The following is a 22178-nucleotide window of genomic DNA, read 5'->3' on the forward strand; positions in this document are numbered from 1 at the left end:
AGATGAAAAGTAAACCCGAACAAAGCCATTCTGCTGTAGTTTCATCCAAGTGTGTCTTCTGTAACAAAGCAATATCCACCTTCTCCTTTCTAAGACTCAAAAGTTCTTTCTTCCTCTTAATTGGTGAGTGACCCCCCCCCCCCCCCCCCCCCTTGATATTCCAGGTACACCATTTAATCAAGTCATTAGACATAACCTTCTGCAGTAACATTTAAATTCCAGAGAGGAGGAACGCGAACCACAAATCTCCGAGCCTTAGTGTCACAAGATCCATCAAACATAAAACCTGCATAAACTAAAACCACTACATTTAACAAACCGACAAAGCTATCAAAGATTATATACAACAAAAATTAAAAAAACAAACTGACATATAAAGCACCAATGGCACTGAATAGGGGAACTCACCCCCTGTCTAAAGGGGGCAACAACCCATCCCAAAACCCAATTTCCCCTCCTACTGCCAAGAGTACAGACCAAGCGTATAAATACCTGAAACATAGAACATCGAACATAGAAAAATACAGCGCAGTACAGGCCCTTCGGCCCTCGATGTTGCGCCGACCGAAGCCGACCTAACCTACACTAGCCCAATAACCTCCATATGCTTGTCCAATGCCCGCTTAAATGACCATAAAGAGGGATAGTCCACCACTGCTACTGGCAGGGCATTCCATGAACTCACAACCCGCTGAGTAAAAAATCTACCCCTAACATCTGTCCTATACCTACCACCCCTTAATTTAAAGCTGTGTCCCCTAGTAACAGCTGACTTCATTAGAGGAAAAAGGTTCTCACTGTCAACCCTATCTAAACCCCTAATCATCTTGTACACCTCTATAAAATTTCCCCTAAACCATCTTTTCTCCAATGAGAAAAGCCCCAAGTGCCTCAGCCTTTCCTCATACGATCTTCCTACCATGCCAGGCAACATCCTGGTAAACCCCCTCTGCACTCGTTCCAATGCCTCCACATCCTTCCTGTAGTATAACGACCAAAACTGCACACAATACTCCAGATGAGGCCGCACCAGAGTCTTATACAACTGCAACATGACCTCAGGACTCCGGAACTCAATTCCTCTACCAATAAAGCCCAGTACACCATATGCCTTCTTCACAGCACTATTTACCTGGGTGGCAACTTTCAAAGATCTGTGTACAGGGACACCAAGATCCCTCTGCTCATCCATACTACCAAGTAGTCTACCATTAGCCCAGTGATTCATCTTCTTGTTACTCCTACCAAAGTGAATGACTTCACACTTAGCTACATTGAATTCCATTTGCCACCTTACTGCCCAGCTCTGCAACTTATCTATATCGCGCTGTAACCTGCCACATCCTTCTTCGCTGTCCACAACTCCACCGACTTTCGTGTCATCCGCAAACCTGCTCACCCAGCCTTCAAGCCCCTCCTCCAGGTCATTTATAAAAATGACAAACAGCAATGGTCCCAAAACAGATCCTTGTGGAACACCGCTAGTAACTGCGGTCCAAGATGAACCTATACCATTAACTACTACCTCTGTCTCCTTCCAGCCAGCCAATTCCTAATCCAAACCTCTAATGCACCCTCAATGCCATACCTCTGTAGTTTTTGCATTAGCCTGCCATGGGGTACCTTATCAAATGCCTTGCTAAAATCCATATACACCACATCTACTGCTTTACCCTCGTCCACTTCCTTGGTCACCTTCTCAAAGAATTCAATAAGGTTTGTGAGGCACGACCTGCCCTTCACAAAACCATGTTGACTATCCTTGATCACATTATTCCTATCCAGATGTTCATAAATCCTATCCCTTACAATTCTCTCTAAGACTTTGCCCACAACAGAAGTGAGACTCACTGGCCTATAGTTACTCGGGCTATCCCTGCTCCCCTTCTTGAACAAGGGGACCACATTCGCTATCCTCCAGTCTTCTGGCACTATTCCCGTAGACAACGAGGACATAAAAATCAAGGCCAATGGCTCCGCTATCTCCTCCCTAGCTTCCCAGAGGATCCTAGGATAAATGCCATCAGGCCCAGGGGACTTATCTATTTTCATCCTTTCCAGTATTCCCCAGACCTCTTCCCTACGTACCTCAAGGCCATCCATTCTAATCACTTGTGACTCAATATTCACATCAGCAACAGTGTCCCGTTCCTGAGTGAATACTGACAAAAAGTATTGATTTAGTGTCTCACCAATCTCCTCCGCCACCACACACAACTTCCCACTACTATCCTTGACTGGGCCGATACCTACCCTAGTCATCCTTTTATTCCTGACATACCTATAGAAAGCCTTTGGGTTTTCCCTAATCCTACCAACTAAGGACTTTTCATGTCCCCTTCTCGCTGCTCTTAGCTCTCTCTTTAGATCCTTCCTGGCTACCTTATAACTCTCAATCGCCCCAACTGAACCTTCACGCCTCATCTTTACATAGGCCGCCCTCTTCCCTTTCACAAGGGATTCCAATTCCTTATTAAACCATGGCTCCCTCACAAGACCCTTTACTCCCTGCCTGACTGGTACATACTTATCAAGGACACCCATTAGCTGTTCTTTGAACAATCTCCACATATCATTTGTGTTCTTCCCTTGAAGCCTATTTTTCCAATCCACGCATCCTAAGTCATGCCTCACCGCATCATAATTTCCCTGCCCCCAGCTATAACTGTTCCCCTGCAGTGCACACTTATCCCTCTCCATCACTAGAGTAAAAGTCACCGAGTTGTGGTCACTGCCCCCAAAGTGCTCACCTACCTCCAAGTCTAACACCTGGCCTGGTTGATTACCTAGAACCAAATCCAGTATAGCCTCACCTCTTGTTGGCCTGTCTACATATTGTGTCAGGAAACCCTCCTGCACACATTGGACAAACATCGACCCATCTAACGAACTCAAGCTATAGCTTTCCCAGTCAATATCTGGGAAGTTAAAGTCCCCCATAACAACCACTCTGCTACTTTCACTCTTCTCCTGAATCATCCTCGCAATACTTTCCTCTACTTCTCTCGGACTATTAGGAGGCCTGTAGAAAACTCCTAACAGGGTGACCTCACCTTTCCTATTTCTAACCTCCGCCCAAACTACCTCAGATGGCAAGTCTTCCTCCATCACCCTTTCTACTGCTGTAATACTATCCTTGACAAGCAATGCCACACCTCCCCCTCTTTTACCCCCATCTCTGACCCTACTAAAACATTTAAACCCTGGAACCTGCAACAGCCATTCCTGTCCCTGTTCTACCCACGTCTCTGTAATGGCCACAACATCGAAGTCCCAGGTACCAACCCATGCTGCAAGCTCACCTACCTTATTTCTTATACTTCTGGCATTGAAGTATACACACTTCAAGCCACCTTCCTGTTTTCAGGCACCCTTATTCGAGATCGATGCCATGTTCCTAACCTCCCTACACTCAAGGTCCTGTACCCTAAAGCTACAGTCCAGGTTCCCATGCCCCTGCAGAGTTAGTTTAAACCCTCCCAAAGAGCACTAGCAAACCTCCCCCCAAGGATACTCGTGCCCCTCAGGTTCAGGTGTAGACCATCCTGTTTATAGAGGTCCCACCTTCCCCAGAAAGAACCCCAGTTGTCCAGAAACCGGAATCCTTCCCTCCTGCACCATCCCTGTAGCCACGCATTTAACTCTTCTCTCTCCCTATTCCTCGACTCTCTATCACGTGGCACGGCTAACAAACCAGAGACAACAACTCTGTTCGTTCGAGCTCTGAGCTTCCAACCTAGCTCCCTGAAAGCCTGTCTAACATCCTCACCCCTCTTCCTACCTATGTCGTTGGTGCCAACGTGGACCACGATCTGGGGTTGCTCCCCCTCCCCCTTAAGGACCCAGAAAACATGATCAGAGACATCACGTACCCTTGCACCTGGGAGGCAACATACCAATCGTGAGTCTCTGTCGCCCCCGCAAAACCGCCTATCTATGCCCCTCACTATTGAGTCCCCAATAACTATCGCTCTACCTTTCTCCACCCTTCCCTTTTGAGCAACGGGGACAAGCTCCATGCCAGAGGCCTGAACCTCGTTGCTTACCCCTGGTAAGTCATCCCCCCCACAAGTATCCAAAACGGTATACTTGTTCTTGAGGGGAATGACCGCAGGGGGTCCCTGCACTGGCTGCTTACTCCCACTCCCCCTCACTGTCACCCATCTCTCTATAACCTTCGGAGTAACTACTTCTCTAAAGCTCTGATCTATGACCACCTCTGCCTCCCGAATGATCCGCAGTTCATCCAACTCCAGCTCCAGTTCCCTAACACGGTCTTGGAGGAGCTGGAGATGGGTGCACTTCTTGCAAGTGTAATCAGGAGGGACGCTAATGGCTTCTCTCACCTCATACATGTTGCAAGAGGAACATTGCACTGCCTTCGCTGCCATCCCTCTAAAAGGCAAACTTTACAAACTAGATCTAAAGAAACAAACAAGCAAAATGCAGCACTTACCTGCTTATCACAACGGGTCATATTATTAGGTTAGAGGAGGAGGGCGGATGGGAGGCTCTACCCCTGTAGTGCCTCGGGTTCCTTGCCTGCGCGCTTTTATAAGAAAAAAACCTTCCCAGGTAAGCTAGCGCAACACCAGCTTCCGGGTCCGCTAGGCGCTTAGAAAAAACTTTAAATTTTAGCCGTTAAAAAAACAATAACTGGACTATACCACGACTTTAAAAAAATACCATCAGACAGCCGTTACCTGCTCCGCTGAAAGAGTGAGCTGAGAGAAACGGGTACAAGCTGCCTGTAAGTAGGCATTTAGCCATCCCAAACATTTTTCCTTCTCCTAGCTAGAGCTGCACTGCAAACACAAGCACAAAGAAAGAAAATACACCATGAACTTGCAATTGAGTAAAGAATTTTTTAAGAGAAAAGGGGTAAATACCCCACCCATCCTTTAGTATAACTTAACTTAGAAATTGAAAGTACACATCTCAACAGCTGCCAAACATAGTTTAAACCAGATTATTACCAATTTTTAAAAAATGGAAAAGAAAGCCCCAACCGGATTTCCTCTTTTTTAAAGAAAAAAAAGACATACCCAAACAACACTACTGTTTGTACATAATAAATTGTTCAAATTAGGTTAATTTGTCCACAAAGTCTCTTGCCTTCTCCGACATGTCAAAGAGATGTACAGGTGAACCAAAGGTGATCCAAAGCACTGCCGGATACCTCAGAAAGTTCTGGATGTAGGTTTGCTCGCTGAGCTGGAAGATTTGTTTTCAGACGTTTCATCACCATACTAGGTCACATCTTCAGTGAGTCTACGAATGAAGCACTATTGGTGTAGCTTGCTTTCCACAGGAAATGACATCACTAACCCTAGGAAACTCAAACATAAATAGAAAGCAGGCTATACCATCATAATGTGTAAATTTTATTTCTACTGTTAAACTTCTTTTTCCCATCAATACTATCCATGTCAAATCATTTGTCTTTTGTCTGTCTTATTGGCGATTGTGTGTCTGCATTTGGATTTTTAAAGATGTGTGGTTTAAATCATTTAGGAGTAGGTTAGTAATTCCTTCCTTTCTCTGCCATTTGTTAAAGTTGTGTGTGACAATAAATAGTTAATTTACATTAATGATGAAACTAAGTGTGAACTTCTGTTGTTGTGAATAGCAGTCAGATAGGCAAATGCGTCACCTTGGTGATCTAATTGGAGATTTACACATTGTGAAAGTTTGTAATAAAGTGGAGCATTATTATCAATGCAGTCTTTCCCATTAAGGTGTGAAACCTCCATGATGTTCACTTTTCCCCACCATGAAGGTCATTCTAGCATCCTTTCACAGTTGTTACACTCACCCATACCCAGGCTATCATCAGTTTGGCTTACCTTGTGTCACTCTTCATAAGTCTTCAGGAGCCTCCGCATTTCTATTTTCTTTCTTCTGAATAGAAACCAAACTTTCCCAAGCATTCTGCACAGTTATTAACGCAGAAATAATTCTCCCGACTTCCCCATAGCAATGCCTCCCGCGTTTCTCTGTTACTCAAACAGAAACTGTCTTTAATATTTTCCTCATTACCTGTGAAATGTTATGGTTGCAAAGAGCGTTCCTTAAGGTGGCATAATAATGCTTCGGCTCATTGGGAGGGTGATGGGACTGCATGTGTGCCAGTTACGATCTGATGAACTAAGAGGGTGAGGCTGGATAGCCCTGGCGGTAGCTGCTGCAGAAGCAAAAAAGGTGACAAAATGTCTCAGTGGTTAACACCCGCTGCCTCACAGTGCCAGGGACCCGCGTTCAATTCCATGCTCTGATGACTGCCTGTGTGGAGTTTGGACAGTCTCCTCATGTCTGTTCAGACTTCCTCCAGGTACTCCGGTTTCCTCCCACAGCCCAAACGTGTCCAGACTAAGTGGATTGTATGTGCTAAATTACCTGTAGTGTCTAGCGATGTGTGGGTTAGGTGGACTAACCATGTGAAATGTATAGTTACAGAGATCTGGATGGGTCTGGGTGCAATGTACTTTGGAGATTTGGTGTGGACTTGATGGGGGCAAAGGGCCTGCAGCCACATTGTAGGGATTCTACATTTGGATCACACCCCAAACGACAACCTAGCTATTTCTTAGTAAGTTCTCCGGGGTAATGGCAATTCTGATTCATGGAGATTATCAAGGTCTCAAGTTTGATTTCCTGTTTGTGTTGAATTAGTTCATCTGAACTGAGTGAAAGTAAGTTTGCTATTAATTGGTTTCAACACTGCTCTATTGGGTATCAAATGATCTGTGAGCTTTCCTGCTCCTGATCGTGATCTAGTGACACCTACTGGAAAGTCTTTAAGTGTGAACCTCAGGTGAAATTAGCTTAGAGCTTAACTCGTACTGTTTGCTAAAATAACTTGCCAGTGGTAAACCTGTGATAAATGAAGGAAAACTGTCTTCTGTGAAACTGTACCCCACAGGACCCTGTTTGTTCAGGGGAGGTGGAGAATGGAATTAATAAAATAAATTCTGAGGCACATTGGACTGAACATAAATTTCAAAGAAACTGAAAGGGTACAAAGGATTCATTATACATTTCTTACTGCTTCTGGTGTGTAAATATGTCTGTTTACCAAAGAGTGCTGGGACACAGTGGAATGTAAAAATTGCACTTCTGCATCATTTCATTCTGTTTCCTCGTAGATTCTCAAATATTTATCTGAATAAAGAAAGCCTGGCCTTTAACTCACTAACATACAAACTCAGCTTTGTACACGTTGGGTATTGGCAGGAATTAGATATGGTTTCTGGAGTTTGTATACATATTTTTGTAAAGCATTGACGGGATTGGGTATTTATCAAGGTGTGCATTTACTTGTGTTTTCCTCCCACCCCTGACTTCACATTCCCTTGATGGCAAGGCGTCGTTTTCATGCTTAACACACTCATCGATCTCTCTTCCAACGTGCAGTGCCTCTAAATCTGGGCTTTACTACAATTTGGAAATTGAAGGTAAACAATTAGTTTTCAGGCACTTTACTATTGATGCTACATTATGTAGCTGGTGGCTGGACATTTAACTTTACTAGCATGATCTGAATGGATTGCAAAAACCGTGGTTTGCACATATCACAATACATATCGCTAAGGCAATGGATTTGTTTTTAACCCTTTCACTTTACTGGAACCATCTGAGTTTGTAGTTGGATGAACGATGCAGAAACTGAATCCTAAGTCATCCAGTTAAGATAGATTTGGCCAAATCTTGATTTTGGATAGCCACAGCTGAGTGAATAAAGCAAGTTAGTCAGGTCACAAATTAATAACTGCTAACAACTACAAAAGCACAGGTTGAACATTAAGTGTATTCGCAATTGATTGCTGTCTAAGGCAGTTGATCTGATAGATTTAACTCGGAAGCTTTGGAATAGCTCCAACTTCTGATACATAGTAAAGAAACCACCAGCAGTTCAAAGAATTCACAGCAATGCAAAGAGAAGAGAGAATAAAAGAATTCTGCACAACAAAGAATATATTTTAAAGAAGTAGAAAGCCAACTGCAGCAACAGAGATGACAGCTAGTCAGTAGACCAGAAAATCTCCCTTAACTCTCAATCAGACAAAAACAAATTGTACAGAAAAGCTGTCAGGACTAAAGAGAATCACATTTTGGATGATCCAAGTCAAAATTCAGCAAATAAACATAGACATAGAAAAGTACAGCACAGAACAGGCTCTTAGACCCATGATGTTGTGCCGAGACTTAATCCTAATGTAAAATGTAGTAACTTAACCTATGTACCCCTCAACTCTCACTGCTATCCATGTGCATGTCCAGCAGTCGCTTAAATATCCCCAATGACTCTGCTTCCACCACCTCAGCTGGCAATGCATTCCATGCATTCACAACTCTCTGCGTAAAGAACCTACCTCTGATGTCTCCTTTATACCTTCCTCCTAATATCTTCAAACTTTGACTTCTCGTTCCAATCAATCCTGCCCTGGAGAAAAAGTCTCTGGCTATTGACTCTATCTATTCCTCTCATTATTTTGTACACCTTGATCAGGTCTCTTCCACCTTCTCTCCAGAAAGAAAAGTCCGAGCTTATTCAACCTTTCTTCTTAAGGCAAGCCCTCCAGTCCAGGCAGCATCCTGGTAAACCTTCTTTGCACCCTCTCCAACACTTCCACGTCTTTCCTATAGTAGGGCAACCAGAACTGGACACAATACTCCAAGTGTGGTCTCACCAGGGACTTGTAGAGTTGCAGCAAAACCTTGCAGCTCTTAAACTCGATACCCCTGTTAATGAATGCCAAAACACCAATGCTTTCTTAACAACCACTTGGTTATCCACTTGGTAGCAACTTTGAGGGATCTATGTACTTGCACACCCAGATCCCTCTGTTCCTCCACACTGCCAAGAATCCTGTCTTTAATCCTATATTCAGCATTCGAGTTCGATCTTCCAAAATGCATCACTTCGCATTTATCCAGGTTGAACTCCATCTGCCATTTCTCAGCCCAGCTCTGCATCCTGTCTATGTTGCCCTGCAGCCTGCAGTAGCCCTCCATACTATCAACGACACCTCCAACCTTTGCACCTCCACCTCCAAAATCTGCAAATTTACTAACCCACCCCTCAACCTCCTCATCCAAGTCATTTATAAAAACTACAAAGAGCAGAGGCCCAAGAACAGAGCCCTGAGGGACTGCACTCAACATTGTCTTCCAGGCAGAATGTTTTCCATCTACAACCACTCTCTGCCTTCTGTCAGCCAGCCAATTCTGAATCAGATAGCCAAATCTCCCTGTATCTCATACTTTCTGACTTTATGAATGAGCCTACCATGGGGAACCCTATCAAATGCCTTGCTGAAATCCATATACACCACATTCACTGCTCGACCATCATCGACCTGTCTTGACACCTCCTCAAAGAACTCAATAAGATTTGTGAGGCATGACCTGCTCCTCACAAAGCCATGCTGACTGTCTTTAATCACATTATGCTTTGCCAAATAGTCATAAATCCTATTCCTCAAAATTATTTCCACAACTTTGCTGACCACAGACGTAAGACTGACTGGTCTATAATAGGGATTTCCCTATTACCGTTCTTGAAAAGTGGAACATTCGTCTTCTTCCAATCCTCTGGTACGACTCCCGTGGAGAGTGAGGAGGCAAATATCCTCACCAGCGGCTTAGCAACCTCCTTTCTCGCTTTCCGGAGCAGCCTTGGATAAATCTGGTCTGGCCCTGGGGACTTATTAATCTTAATGCTTTCCAAACTTTCTACCACTTCAACTTCATCAATCTTGATCTAGTCAAGACTGTATCCCAGCTCCTCTAAGTTTTAATTTAAAACAAGTTCCCTTTCCTTGGTGAAAATCAAAGCAAAAAACTCACTTAGGACTTCCCCTATCTGCTCAGGCTCCACGCACAAGTTCCCTCTGCTATTCCTGATCGGCTCTACCTTCTCCCTGATCATTCTCTTACTCCTCACGTATGAGTAAAATGCCTTTGGGTACTCCCTAATCCTTCCTGCCAAGCCTTTTTCATGCCCCTTCCTGGCTCTCCTCAGTCCATTTCTGAGCTCCTTTCTAGCAAGCCTGTAATCCTTTGGGCGGCACGGTGGCACAGTGGTTAGCACTGCTGCCTCACAGCGCTAGAGACCCAGGTTCAATTCCCACCTCAGGCGACTGACTGTGTGGAGTTTGCACATTCTCCCCGTGTCTGCGTGGGTTTCCTCCGGGTGCTCTGGTTTCCTCCCACACTCCAAAGATGTGCAGGTCAGGTGAATTGGCCATGATAAATTGCCCGTAGTGTTAGCTAAGGGGTAGATGTAGGGGTATGGGTGGGTTGCGCTTCGGCGGGTCGGTGTGGACTTGTTGGGCCGAAGGGCCTGTTTCCACACTGTAAGTAATCTAATCTAATCTAATCTAATCTGAAGCTGTGCTAGATCCTTGCTTCCTCCACCTTACGTAAGCTGCCTTCCTTTTGATGAGAAGTTCCTCTGTTCTTATCATCCAAGGTTCCTTAATCTTACCCGTTCCTACCTGTCTCAGAGGAATAAATTTGTGAATCACTCGTAACAACTGTTCCTTAAACAGTCTCCACATGTCTGCTGTGCCCTTTCTGTAGAACAATTGCTCCCAGTCTGTACTTCCCAACTCCTGTTTGATAGCGTCATAATTTCCTTTTCCCCAATTAAATATCTTTCCTAGGTAACTGCACCTTTCACTCTCCAAGGCTATACTAAATGTGAGGCAGTTGTGATCTCTTTCACTAGACTGCTCTCCCACTGTGAAATCTGACACATGTCCTGACTCGTTGCCAAGCACCAAATCCAAAATGGCCTCTCATCTCATCGGTCTGTCTACATAACAGTTGACTTGGGCTTCAAATGTAATTTGTATCTCTCAGAGGAAAGATAAGAAATCTATTTGTGAAGTGCTATTCTGCGCTGGGAAGCTGAGAAAAGGTAGAATTCAGGAAAATCTATTTTGAAGAAGCATTATGGCTGTTGCAGTCAATGTTATTAAACACTGCAGGTATATAATATGATGGGAGACACTATTTAGACTTTCATCAAATATCTTCAGTGAGATTAAGACCTACAAGTCAAAACCAGATTTAAAATAAATGAGTTTGAATCAAATAAATTGTTTTCATTTATCAGTTGAAATTTATTTGAAGGTTCAAAAAGGCACAAGCTATTTGCTGTTTAAAAATGTGCAAAACAGTTGCAGACAAAAGAGAAATTGTGTCAACTCTCCATCTTGCAACTTATAGAATACTGAGAGACCTGAGAGAGTGGACATGGAGAAGATGTTTTCAATAGTTGAAGAGACAAGGACCTAGGGGCACATTCTCAGAGTGAGGGAATTATCCTTTACAAAGTTTGGGAGAAGATTTGTAGCTCGGGTGCTCGTTGTTGTGGTTCTGTTCGCCGAGCTGGGAATTTGTCTTGCAAACGTTTCGTCCCCTGTCTAGGTGACATCCTCAGTGCTTGGGAGCCTCCTGTGAAGCGCTTCTGTGCTGTTTCCTCCGGCATTTATAGTGGCCTGTCTCTGCCGCTTCCGGTTGTCAGTTCGAGCTGTCCGCTGTAGTGGCCGGTATATTGGGTCCAGGTCATCCACAGACTCTATCAACAAACACATCGACCTGGACCCAATATACCGGCCACTACAGTGGACAGCTCGAACTGACAACCGGAAGCGCGGATGACCTGGACCCAATATACCGGCCACTACAGTGGACAGCTCGAACTGACAACCGGAAGCGGCAGAGATAGGCCACTATAAATGCTGGAGGAAACAGCACAGAAGCGCTTCACAGGAGGCTCCCAAGCACTGAGGATGTCTCCTAGACAGGGGACGAAACGTTTACAAGACAAATTCCCAGCTCGGCGAACAGAACCACAACAATTATCCTTTACAACTGTGAGGAGAAAAAATTTCTTCAGCCAGAGGGTGGTGATTCTTTGGAACTCATTGCCACAGAAGGCTGTGGAGGCCAAGTCGTTGAGTATATTTAAGACAGAGATAGATAGTTTCTTGATTCGAACGGGGTCAAAGTTTACAGGGAATGGTGTTGAGAAACATCAGCCAAGATCAAATGGTGGAGCACACCTGATGGGCTGAATGGCCTAATTCTGATCTTATATTTTATGGAATATACTGAAAAGAGACAGAAAATGAAGAAGGGCAAAACACTGTGAATCTCCCATGTTAAACTATTTTAAATTGGAAGATAACATTTCGATTACGAGAAGATTTGCCACTTCAAAATCAAAAGCGTTATTGAAGAAATATCTTTTAAATGCAGAGATTAAAAAACTTATACAACTGAAAAAACAAAAAAGTGCAAAGATGTTCCGAGGAAAGGATTAGGGAATACAAAAGTCATTACAGATCTTCTGTAATGGTAATTAACATTTAGTGATAATATTAAAGTACTTTGTAAAGCTTGAAATTCTCAGTCAAGCTTTATAGGAATTGAATTGAAACCATAATTCAAACTTAAAGAAGAAAAACTGAAAATACAGCAGAACTTAAAATAATTTTAAAAGGCTTTCAGAATTTAGAGTGAGTAATTCAATTCAAACGAAAAAAAGGTGAAAAATATTACACTTCCAAGCAGATTTAAAGTTACAGAAATTCTACGCAAATAATTAAAATGTTTCTTCTAGGTTAATTTATGAGATGTGGAATCTCTTCAGGTCTACACAGCAAACCTGACATTAACATAATGTTTTATTCTGCTGGACCATTAACAAGCTGTGATGGAATACATGAGGGTGTAGATAAGTGGGTGATAAAGACAAAAAAAACGAGAATCACCTCGAACCACAAACTGGACAAGAGATCCAAGACATAACCACTGCACAACCCTTCAAGTAGGTTTCAAGCTTGTTTGACCAGATAAGTGAATAACAAGAACAGGGCAGATGAAATTTGATGTAAATAAGTATGAATTTATCCACTTTGGTAGAAAAAGACGGAATATTTCTTTAATGGTAAGAGGTTGATGATATCCAAAGGGGTCTTGTGTTCTTGGTCATGAGTTAATCCAATGGGCCTAACCAGATTTATGATAACCAATCCCAGTTTTAGTGAAAAAAGAGTTTGAACTTCAGAAATGGGCACTTAGACAGGAAAGTCAGCTTAAAAGGAGGTGAAGGTAAGCTTAGTGAGGAAGAGAGTGAGGATGAGCAAACCCATGGTAGCCAAAGGCCTGGTGGGAATCTGTTTAAATATATTCAAGCATTGCCTAAATTTGAGGAGAAGGATGTGGAAGCCTTTTACATTTCATTTGAAAAGGTGACTGAACAAATGTGGTGACCAGTGACCATGTGGGTCTTCTTGATCCAGACTAAAATTGTAGGTACAGCTAGTGAGATATTCACTTCATTATCAGAGTATGTATCTCAGGCAAATGAGGAGGTGAAGAAAGCCATCTTAAGTGCATATGAGCCTGTGCCAGAAGCCTACAGACAATGTTTCAGGAATCTAAGCAGGGAACCTGGTCAAACATACATTCAATTTGAAAGGATCAAACAAAGTAATTTTGATCGGTGGATAAGAGCGTAAAAAAAAGCAAACCTATGACGTTCTTGGAGAGGCAATTATTTTGGACGAGCACTAAAATTCACTTCTTGAAGTGATGAGAGCTCATGTGGAAGAGCAGAGAGTTAAAACAGCAAGATTAGCAGATGAAATGGCTGATGATTAAGAGTTGGTCCATACATCAAGGTTTGGCTTCCAAAATCAATTTCAATCCATGAGAGTTAAAAATTGGGTGAAAGCGAAATCCTCCTATGGAAAGGGAAAGGTAGTTCTCGGTGAAGATCATAAGGATAAGTTACGGGTAAAAGGAAATCCTTGAAGGTCAAAGAGAAGTTAAAAAGCTCCACCTGTTTTCACTGCAATAAAGTAGGCCACATGAAATTACAGTGTTGGTGGGTTAGGAAAAGCACGGGAAGCCAGATGTATGAAAACAGGATAAGATGCACCAGAATATGCAACCTGGTTGGACATTGTTAAGGAGGAAGTGCCAGATATTCTTAAACCATATACCTGTGAGTTAGTTCACATAGACCAGGCGCAGCAGGAAAACATTTTGCAATATTAAGAGATACAGGATCCTCTCAATCTGTGATGTTGAGAGATGAAAGACTATTGCCATAAAAGGTGCTAGTAACGGGAATTCACAATGAGGCAAGAAGCGCTTAGTTATGTAAGGTGAGGTTAGAGAGTCCAGTGAAGTGTGGAGAAGTTGTGGTAGGAGTACTGGACAAACTCTTCGCTCCAGCAACACAATTTGACCTTGCTGATGATATAGTTTGTTCAGGAGTAGGGGTGCTGCCTACTGTAATTGAAAAGGCAGTCAAGATTTAGACAATTGAACTATTGTAGGATACATATTCTAGGATATTTCCTGACTGTGTGATAACAATGTCACAAAGTCACCAGTTGAAACAGGAGAGATCAAAGAGTACAGCTAAGAAAGTTGAAGTAGAATTAGCAGAGACTCTGTTTGTTCAAGTCTTTGAGACAAACCAGGAGCAAATAGATGACAAAGCAGACATCTTTAGCTCAGATAAATTAACTGAGTTACAGCAGAAAGATGAGCATTTAAAATGATTGTATCAAAAGGCACACATGGAAAAAGAATTTGAATGTATCCCTGAATGTTACAATCTTAAAAATGCAATGTTAACGAGAATATGGAGACCATCACATATTCAGGCGGATGAAAAATGGGCAGAAGTTCAACAAGTTGTATTGCCAGTGGGTTATAGAAAGGAGGTGTTGTGGGTAGCACACGAGCTACCACTAGGGGGTCATTTTGGAGTGAGAAAAACCCAAACTAAAATACAAAAACATTTTTACCATCCTGGACTGCACAAGGATGTAGTTGAATGTAGCTAGACATGTCATATATGTCAGGTAATTGTAAAAACACAGGCAGTAATGAAACATGCACCTTTAATTCTGGCATTTGAGGAACATTTTACAAGAGTCTTAACTGATTGCATAGAACTCCTACTGAAAACGAAAAGTGGGAATCAGTAACTGTTAACAATAATGGATGTGTCCACTAGATTTCCAGAGGCAGTTCCATTATGCAATTCCACAGCTAAAAGGATTGTGGAGGAATTGCTCAGATTTTTCACTAGATGCAGACTGCCCACAGAGATCAAGCGTCAAACTTTACATCAAAGTTATTCAAGGAAGTTATGGACAGCTTAGGAATAAAACAATTCAAATCTACTGCGTACCATCCAGGATTGCAGGGAGCGCTAGAAAGGTAGCATCAGACATTAAAGACCATATTGAGGACTTATAGTCAAGACTATCCAGATGACTGGGATAAGGGAATTCCATTAGTACTTTTTGCAATCAGAGATGCACCAAATGCATCAACCAAATTCAGTCCATTTGAATTAATGATTGGGCATGAAGTGAGAGGACCACTGAAATTGATTAAGGAGAAAATAGTAAGTCAGAATTCAGAGACCACATCTCTGGTCTATGTGTCAAATTTTAGGGAACACTTAGCTAGAATGAGCAGTTGGCTATACAACATTTCAAAGTATCAGAGCATACAATGAAACAGGATACAGATAAGAAATCAAATACTCGCAATTTTGCATGTGGGTTAAGGTGTTAGTGGTCCTTCCAGTGATAGGTGAACCTTCAAAAGCAAGCTTTAGTGGACTTTATCAAGTTGAAAGGAAATTAATGAGGTGAAGTATTTGATAAGGACTGCAGACATAAGGAAATCTCACAGAGTATGTATGTGCTCAAAAGGTATTGTGACAGAGAAGGAAAGCCAAAGGTGACAGAGGGAAGAACCAGGTTCAGACGATTCTGAATTGGGCATTCCTCAAATTAAATTGGACAGTGAGGAAGTTGTCAAAGATTGAGATAAATTTATTGCGTTACCTTCCAGAGGAAAATGACCTGAAAAAGTTATTTCTATCACATGGAAATAAGCTGGGAAGTACTAACCTAATTATGCATGATATGGGTATAGGAGATGCTGTTCTGATTAAGCAACACCCTTATAGGCATAACCTTCTAAAGTTGGTGCAGGTTCAAAAGGAGATTGAGCGCATGCTTCAAGACGATATAATTGAAGTGAGTTAGTGTCTGGAGTTCACCCATAGTAATGGTGCCAAACTCAGATGGGTACCCATCGCTTATATGTGGACTAAAACAAAGTCAATGCACTTACAAAGACTGATGCTTATCCGATTCCGCGTTTGAAAGACTGTGTTAAAAAGGTGGAACAAGCAACTTATATTTCTAAGTTGGACTTGCTCAGAGGATATTGGCAGGTATCTTTGAAAGAGCAAAGACAATTTCGGCTTTCGTAATGCCGAATGGACTGTATCAGTTTAAAGTCATGCCATTTGGTATGAAAATTGCGCCAGCCACATTTCAGAAATTGACCAATAAGGTAATTGCCTGATTACCCAATTATATAATTTATATCGATGGCCTTGTGATTTTTAATCCCACATGGAAGGAACATTTACAACATTTATCAGACTTGTTCGATCAACTTCGGGAGGCAGGCTTGATGAGAAACCTGGCTAAAAGTAAATTTGCCAAAGCCTGAGTCACCTTCCTGGGTCATGTTATTGGACATGGACAAATGGCCCATGGGATGCAAAGCAAGGGTAATTAGGGAGCTTCCCATACCATTGACAAAAAGAGCAGTATTATGGTTCCTGGGATTGAGTGGAATTTATTGAAAATTCGTACCAAATTTTAGCAGTGTGGCTTCTCCACTCACTGAATTAATAAAGAAAGGCAAGAAGCTTCAGTGGACAGCAGACTGTCAGAAGGCATTTGACAACCTGAAAGCTGTGTTAACCACTGCTCCAGTATCAGCCACATCTTATTAAGCAAAGCCATGTCGGTGCTGTACTCTTACAGGAAGATGATGAGAAGATAGAAAGACCTATTGGGTATTTTTCCAGGAAACTGAACATTCATCAGCAGAAATATTCGACAGTTAAGAAGGAGACTTTGAGCTTGGTGTTGGCATTACAACAGTTCAATGTTTATGTTACCAGTAATGTATCTGAGACAATCATATACACTGATCATTGAAGTTTATGGAGAAATTTAAGGACAAAACTGACAGACTGTTTTTATTGTTACAGCCATTCAATTTGAAAATTATGCATGTGGCAGGATGAGGAAACATGATTGCCAAAGCATTGTCGAGACTTGAATAAGAAACAGGCATTTGGTGGCAGGAGTAAAACTGACGGAAACAAATGTAGCAGTGCACGTTTGCATGAATATTGTCAATGTAATCTATATATGTGTGTGTGGAGTACAAACTGTTTAAGATTAAGGGGTGTTAAAATGAAGCTATCTTTGGACATTGATGTTTTTTTTAAAGGGGGGGGAGATGTGATGATGCTGCTTCATGAGCAAGGCTATACTGTCCTTGGCTTTTTTTGTCAGAGCAGCCATAAATGCAGCAATTCTAAAAGGTCTAGGTTTGAAGGGTTTTCAGGCCAATTTGATTATAACGAACAGGTACTGCTTCAAGCAAAAGACTTTCAAGTTTAAAAATAAACTCTTGTACAATGAAAAGGGAGTGGTCAGTTCTCCCAGCTCAGTTTTTCTCTGGTTTGGTTTGGGTTTTAGCAGTCTGGCTGTTCACTGAAAGCAGTCAGTCAGTTTGAGGCTGCTGGTCCAAGGAACAACTACATGGAAGAAGGTGTTCCATGCTGAATCCCTCTGCCATCCCTCTCTCTCCTGTAAGACCCTGTGTTTGGTTTTACCTTTTTTGCCAAGGAGTGTTTATGGGGATTGTTGCAGAAATTTGGAACAGCATCATTAAGTCGGGATAGTCTTTCGGGTTTTCAGATAGATTAAGTCATTCTATATTCTGTTCTCTTTTGTTTATATTTTATTTGGTAATATTGCAAATAAATTCTGTTTTGTTTAATGCTAAGTGGTTGAGCCAGCTGCATCACTCCTGGAATATTCACTCTGCACCTGTTTAAAACAATGAGCAATGTTAGGATCCAGACTCCTTTCTTGAAATGTTCTGATAGGGCCTGGCCTAGTCCATGACAACCTTGACCACAAGTTTAGAGTTGAGAAACTCAGTACTAATGCTACATGTTTAATTTGTCCTGTTCTACAGGAATTCCTTATGATCATTGTATTTGGAATGGAGTATGTGGTCCGAATTTGGGCAGCTGGCTGCTGTTGCCGGTACAGAGGATTGCAGGGGAGGCTCCGATTTGCTCGAAAACCATTCTGTGTAATCGGTAAGAAACACTAGATTGTATGACATCCTTGAAAAAAGAATCTGGATCCCAGCAAACATAAATTATATTAATGAACTAGAGAGCATATTTCTTCTGTTAGGCCCTGGTCCATAGCTGACTATTCTCCGGCATTTTAAGTGCTCATCCAGATGCTTCTTAAATGTTACAAGAGTACCTGCCTCCACCACCTTTTCAGGCAGCAAGTGCTATATTTCCACCAAGCTCTGAAAATTGGTTTTCTTGGATCTCCTTTAACCACTTAATCTTCACCTTAAACACATCCCCTCTGGTCTTAGACATGTCTGCCGTGGGGAAAATATTCTCATGATCCACCCTGTCTATGCATCTCATAATTTTGTATACTTTAATCAGAAAACCCCCGCCCCTCAGCCTCGTCTGCTCCAAGCAAGACAACCCAGTCTATTCTGTCTTTTCTTATAACTAAGACTTCTCATTCTACGTAACGTCCTGGTGAATCTCCTCTGCGTCCTCCCCAGTGCAATCTCATCCTTCCAATAGTGTACCAACCAGAACTGTACACAGTATTCCATCTATGGTCTAAGCAATGTTTTATAAAGTTGTAACAAGGCTGCCTAGCTCTTATATTCCATGCTCTGGCTAATGAGGACAAACATCTCATATGCCTTCTTCACTACCCTGTCTGCGTGTCATGACAACTTCAGGAATCTATGGATTTGTACACCAAGGTTCTTTTGTTCCTCCCTAAGGACCTGCCATTCATTGTATATAACCTTCCCTTATTAGACCTCCCAAAATGTATCATCTCACACTTATCAGGATTAAATTCCAACTGCCATTACTATGCCCAATTTACCAGCTGATTAATATCAGACTGTAGGCTGAGACCATCCTCCACATTATCATCACCACCCGACTTTCGTGGCATCTGCAAACTTAATAAATTGTACCTGCTACATTCACATCCAACTTATTAATGTACATAACAAACAGCAAGGTTCACAGTACTGATGTCTGTGGTACATCACTAGTCATAGGCTTCCAGTTATAAGAACAATCCTCCACCGTCATCCTTTGCCTCCTATTTGTTAGCCAATTTTGGATCCTGTGGGCTCTTACTTTTTGGATCAGCCTTCCATATGCGACCTTGTCAAAGACCTTATTGAAGTCCATGTAGACCACATCAACTGCTCCAACCTCGTCAAAATTCAATTAATTGAGATAGGCTCCTCTGACAAATCCATGCTGGCTATGCACAATCAATCACTGCCTTTCTAAGTGTTGCTTAATTTGTTTCTCAGAATTTTTTCCAATTATTTCCTTACCACTGATGTAAGGGTAGAGGGAGATTTACTCTGTATCTAACCCTGTATTTTCCTTGAGTCTGTTTGATTGGGAACAGTACAGAGATAATCTGATTTTCAATAAGAATACGCATCATCAAATTTTAAGATATATCTGGACTAGTAGTCAATGGTGGTCAATGAGCATGATGGGTGATTGGGATTTGAAGGTCTGAGTTGTGATATGGAAAACCTGTAATCTTACAGGTTCAAGGGCCAACCGACAGACCGTTAAATTGGTAAGACTGGTAGAAACGGTGGGAAAATGGGAAGCAATTTTAACCATGAAACAATGTTTTTGGAAAGATTTTAGAAATGATAATGTAGGACAAAATTAATATTTAACAGAACATATTTAGGTTAATTAATGGGTGCAGCATGAATTTGTTGAAGGCAAATTGTTGTTAACCAACTTGATTGAGTTTTGATATATCAAAGGAATTTGGTGGAATCGTGTAGCTTATGTGTATATATGGATTCCAAAAGATGTTTGATAAAGTCTCATAGGCCTTGTCATCAAAGTTGAAGACTTTTGAATAAAAGGGACAGTGGCAGCATAATTATAAAATTGGAAACTGACACAAAACTGAATAGTGGAACAGTATTTTCTTAACTAGTTCAAAATGTAAAATGTGGTTCTCAGGGCTTGTTATGAAATCAGTGCTTTTTCCAGACACATCATTGACCTACACTTCTGGGCACAATTTGAAATTTGCTGACAACACCAAACTTGGAAACACGGTGAACTCTGAGAATGACTGGGAAAGACTTTAAGCAGACATATTCTAGTTGAATGGGTGGACAGGTAGCAGATTAAATCCAATGCAGGGAAGTGCAAAGCAAAATATTTTGGTCAGAAAAGTGATGTGAGGCAATATAAACTAAAAAGAATGATTCAATAAAGTATGGAGGAGCAGGTTATTGAAGATGGTGAAAGTTTATAGAAAGACATGCAGATCACAGTAGAGGCATAGGGCTTGATTTTCCCCACTACAGCAGCTCAGAATTGAATCATGCAGAATAGATTACTGTGATTATTTAAAATTTGCTATTCTTGCATTTGTCCTGATGAGTGCAAGATGGAATGCATCAGCATCATGGCGCCCTCTTCAGTAATATTTTAATAATTATTCCTGGAACTGATGAAGCTTTAGAACATCTGTTTAGGAGCCCTCTCCCTATAGCTTACTTGAAACAATTGTAAAGCTCAACAAAGACTGGGAAGATGTCAATCTATATTGAATTAGCTGATTACAGCCACAACAGCAGTAGTGGGTATCATGGATCACTTCCTGATCACCATTCACTGTTGTGAAGTGAGGAAGGGATTGTATTTGGCTTGAGTGCTGCCACCTTTTTTTGTAGAGGCTTCAACTTAGTTATTTTGTGTACGCAACACCTGTGCAACTATATGCTGCTGTTAGTCAGCATTTATTGGAGAGCAAATTGAGAATTATTCATTTTAAAATGTGAAAATATGGCAGTAATACAGAATACAGCAGGCTCATCAACTTCTAACCTCAGTTGATTGGTCAACACTTAATATCACAGTTATACAATCCACAAATCATCCTACTTCTGTCCAGGATGTAAAACAACTTCAAGCAGAAAATTGAAAGTCCTGAGCTGCAGCAGTAAAGTTAAAAAGGCATCTTGCTCATAATATTATCCAAACTGAAAAATTAGATTCTGGTGACAGGGAATGAATCAATTGGTTTTAAGAATTTTTAAAATATTTGTAATAGTTCTACACTAAGTTCCGAATGGGATTTCTATTATTTGCCATCCTCCCCAGATCTCTCTTCCACACTTCATATTCCATCAGCTGTAATGGAGAGAGGAGGTGCCTTCTAGTTTTACCATTAATTTTAGCCACAAGTTTATATTTACCTCAGCACCTGAAAGTGTCCAGTTCGTATTTTCATCATTGACCTCTAGAGTATTTTACACATTTGGCTTCCAAATTCCACGACTTCTCTGCTGTTAAAACTAGATCAGTCCACTAACTACATTGTTAAGATCAGTTGCTTAAGGTTTAAGGTAACCATGTACAGTTAAATGTCTATCTCCCAGTTGTGCTGTTAGTTGTTCAATATATGATTTTCTACTTATCCTGAAGGCTGTTGAGTTAAATTTTGCATTGTAGTTCCTGGTCAGAAATTCATTATCATTCTCCGTTACTTTTAGATTATTAGTGATCTACAATTTCATCACTATTATTACCCTGTTTCCAATTCTCTATGATGCCTGACTCTTCATTTGCACTGAAAAAGCTCCAATTTTACATCTGCCATTATTCTAACTTTCTTATAGTTTCTCTACAAGCTTGCTCTCCACTTTGAGCTTCTAGGTCTGGGGCTTATGTTATTCAAAATGAGGGTTGAGATCATAGTTTTTTTTAAAGCAGTTTATTTAAAAACCACAGTTTAGAACTGGTAGATTAAATGCTGTTAGAAAAATGATCATATTTTAATCTATGTTGAAAATTTATCGACATATTTAGGTGTTTGCTGGGACATTTGGAGAAGGGGACAGTTAATATTAATCTCTGATGATGATGGCCTCCAAAATATCAGTGATTTCGAGGGAGTCCTTCTTGCAATTTC

General features: G+C 41.5%; 1 protein-coding gene across 1 annotated transcript in view; it reads left to right on the top strand.

Moving 5' to 3' along the window:
* LOC140453267 (potassium voltage-gated channel subfamily KQT member 4-like) overlaps window positions 1-22178 on the top strand; it is a gene marked incomplete at its 5' end in the record, with an annotated part of 635590 nt that overhangs the window by 413451 nt on the left and 199961 nt on the right. Inside the window, one exon of the mRNA XM_072547825.1 lies at window positions 18124-18250. Within this exon, the coding sequence (XP_072403926.1) occupies window positions 18124-18250 (127 nt within the window). The remainder of the gene's footprint in view (window positions 1-18123; window positions 18251-22178) is intronic.

This window comes from Chiloscyllium punctatum, chromosome 27 (assembly GCF_047496795.1).
Source record: "Chiloscyllium punctatum isolate Juve2018m chromosome 27, sChiPun1.3, whole genome shotgun sequence".
In the NCBI taxonomy this organism is placed as follows: domain Eukaryota; kingdom Metazoa; phylum Chordata; class Chondrichthyes; order Orectolobiformes; family Hemiscylliidae; genus Chiloscyllium; species Chiloscyllium punctatum.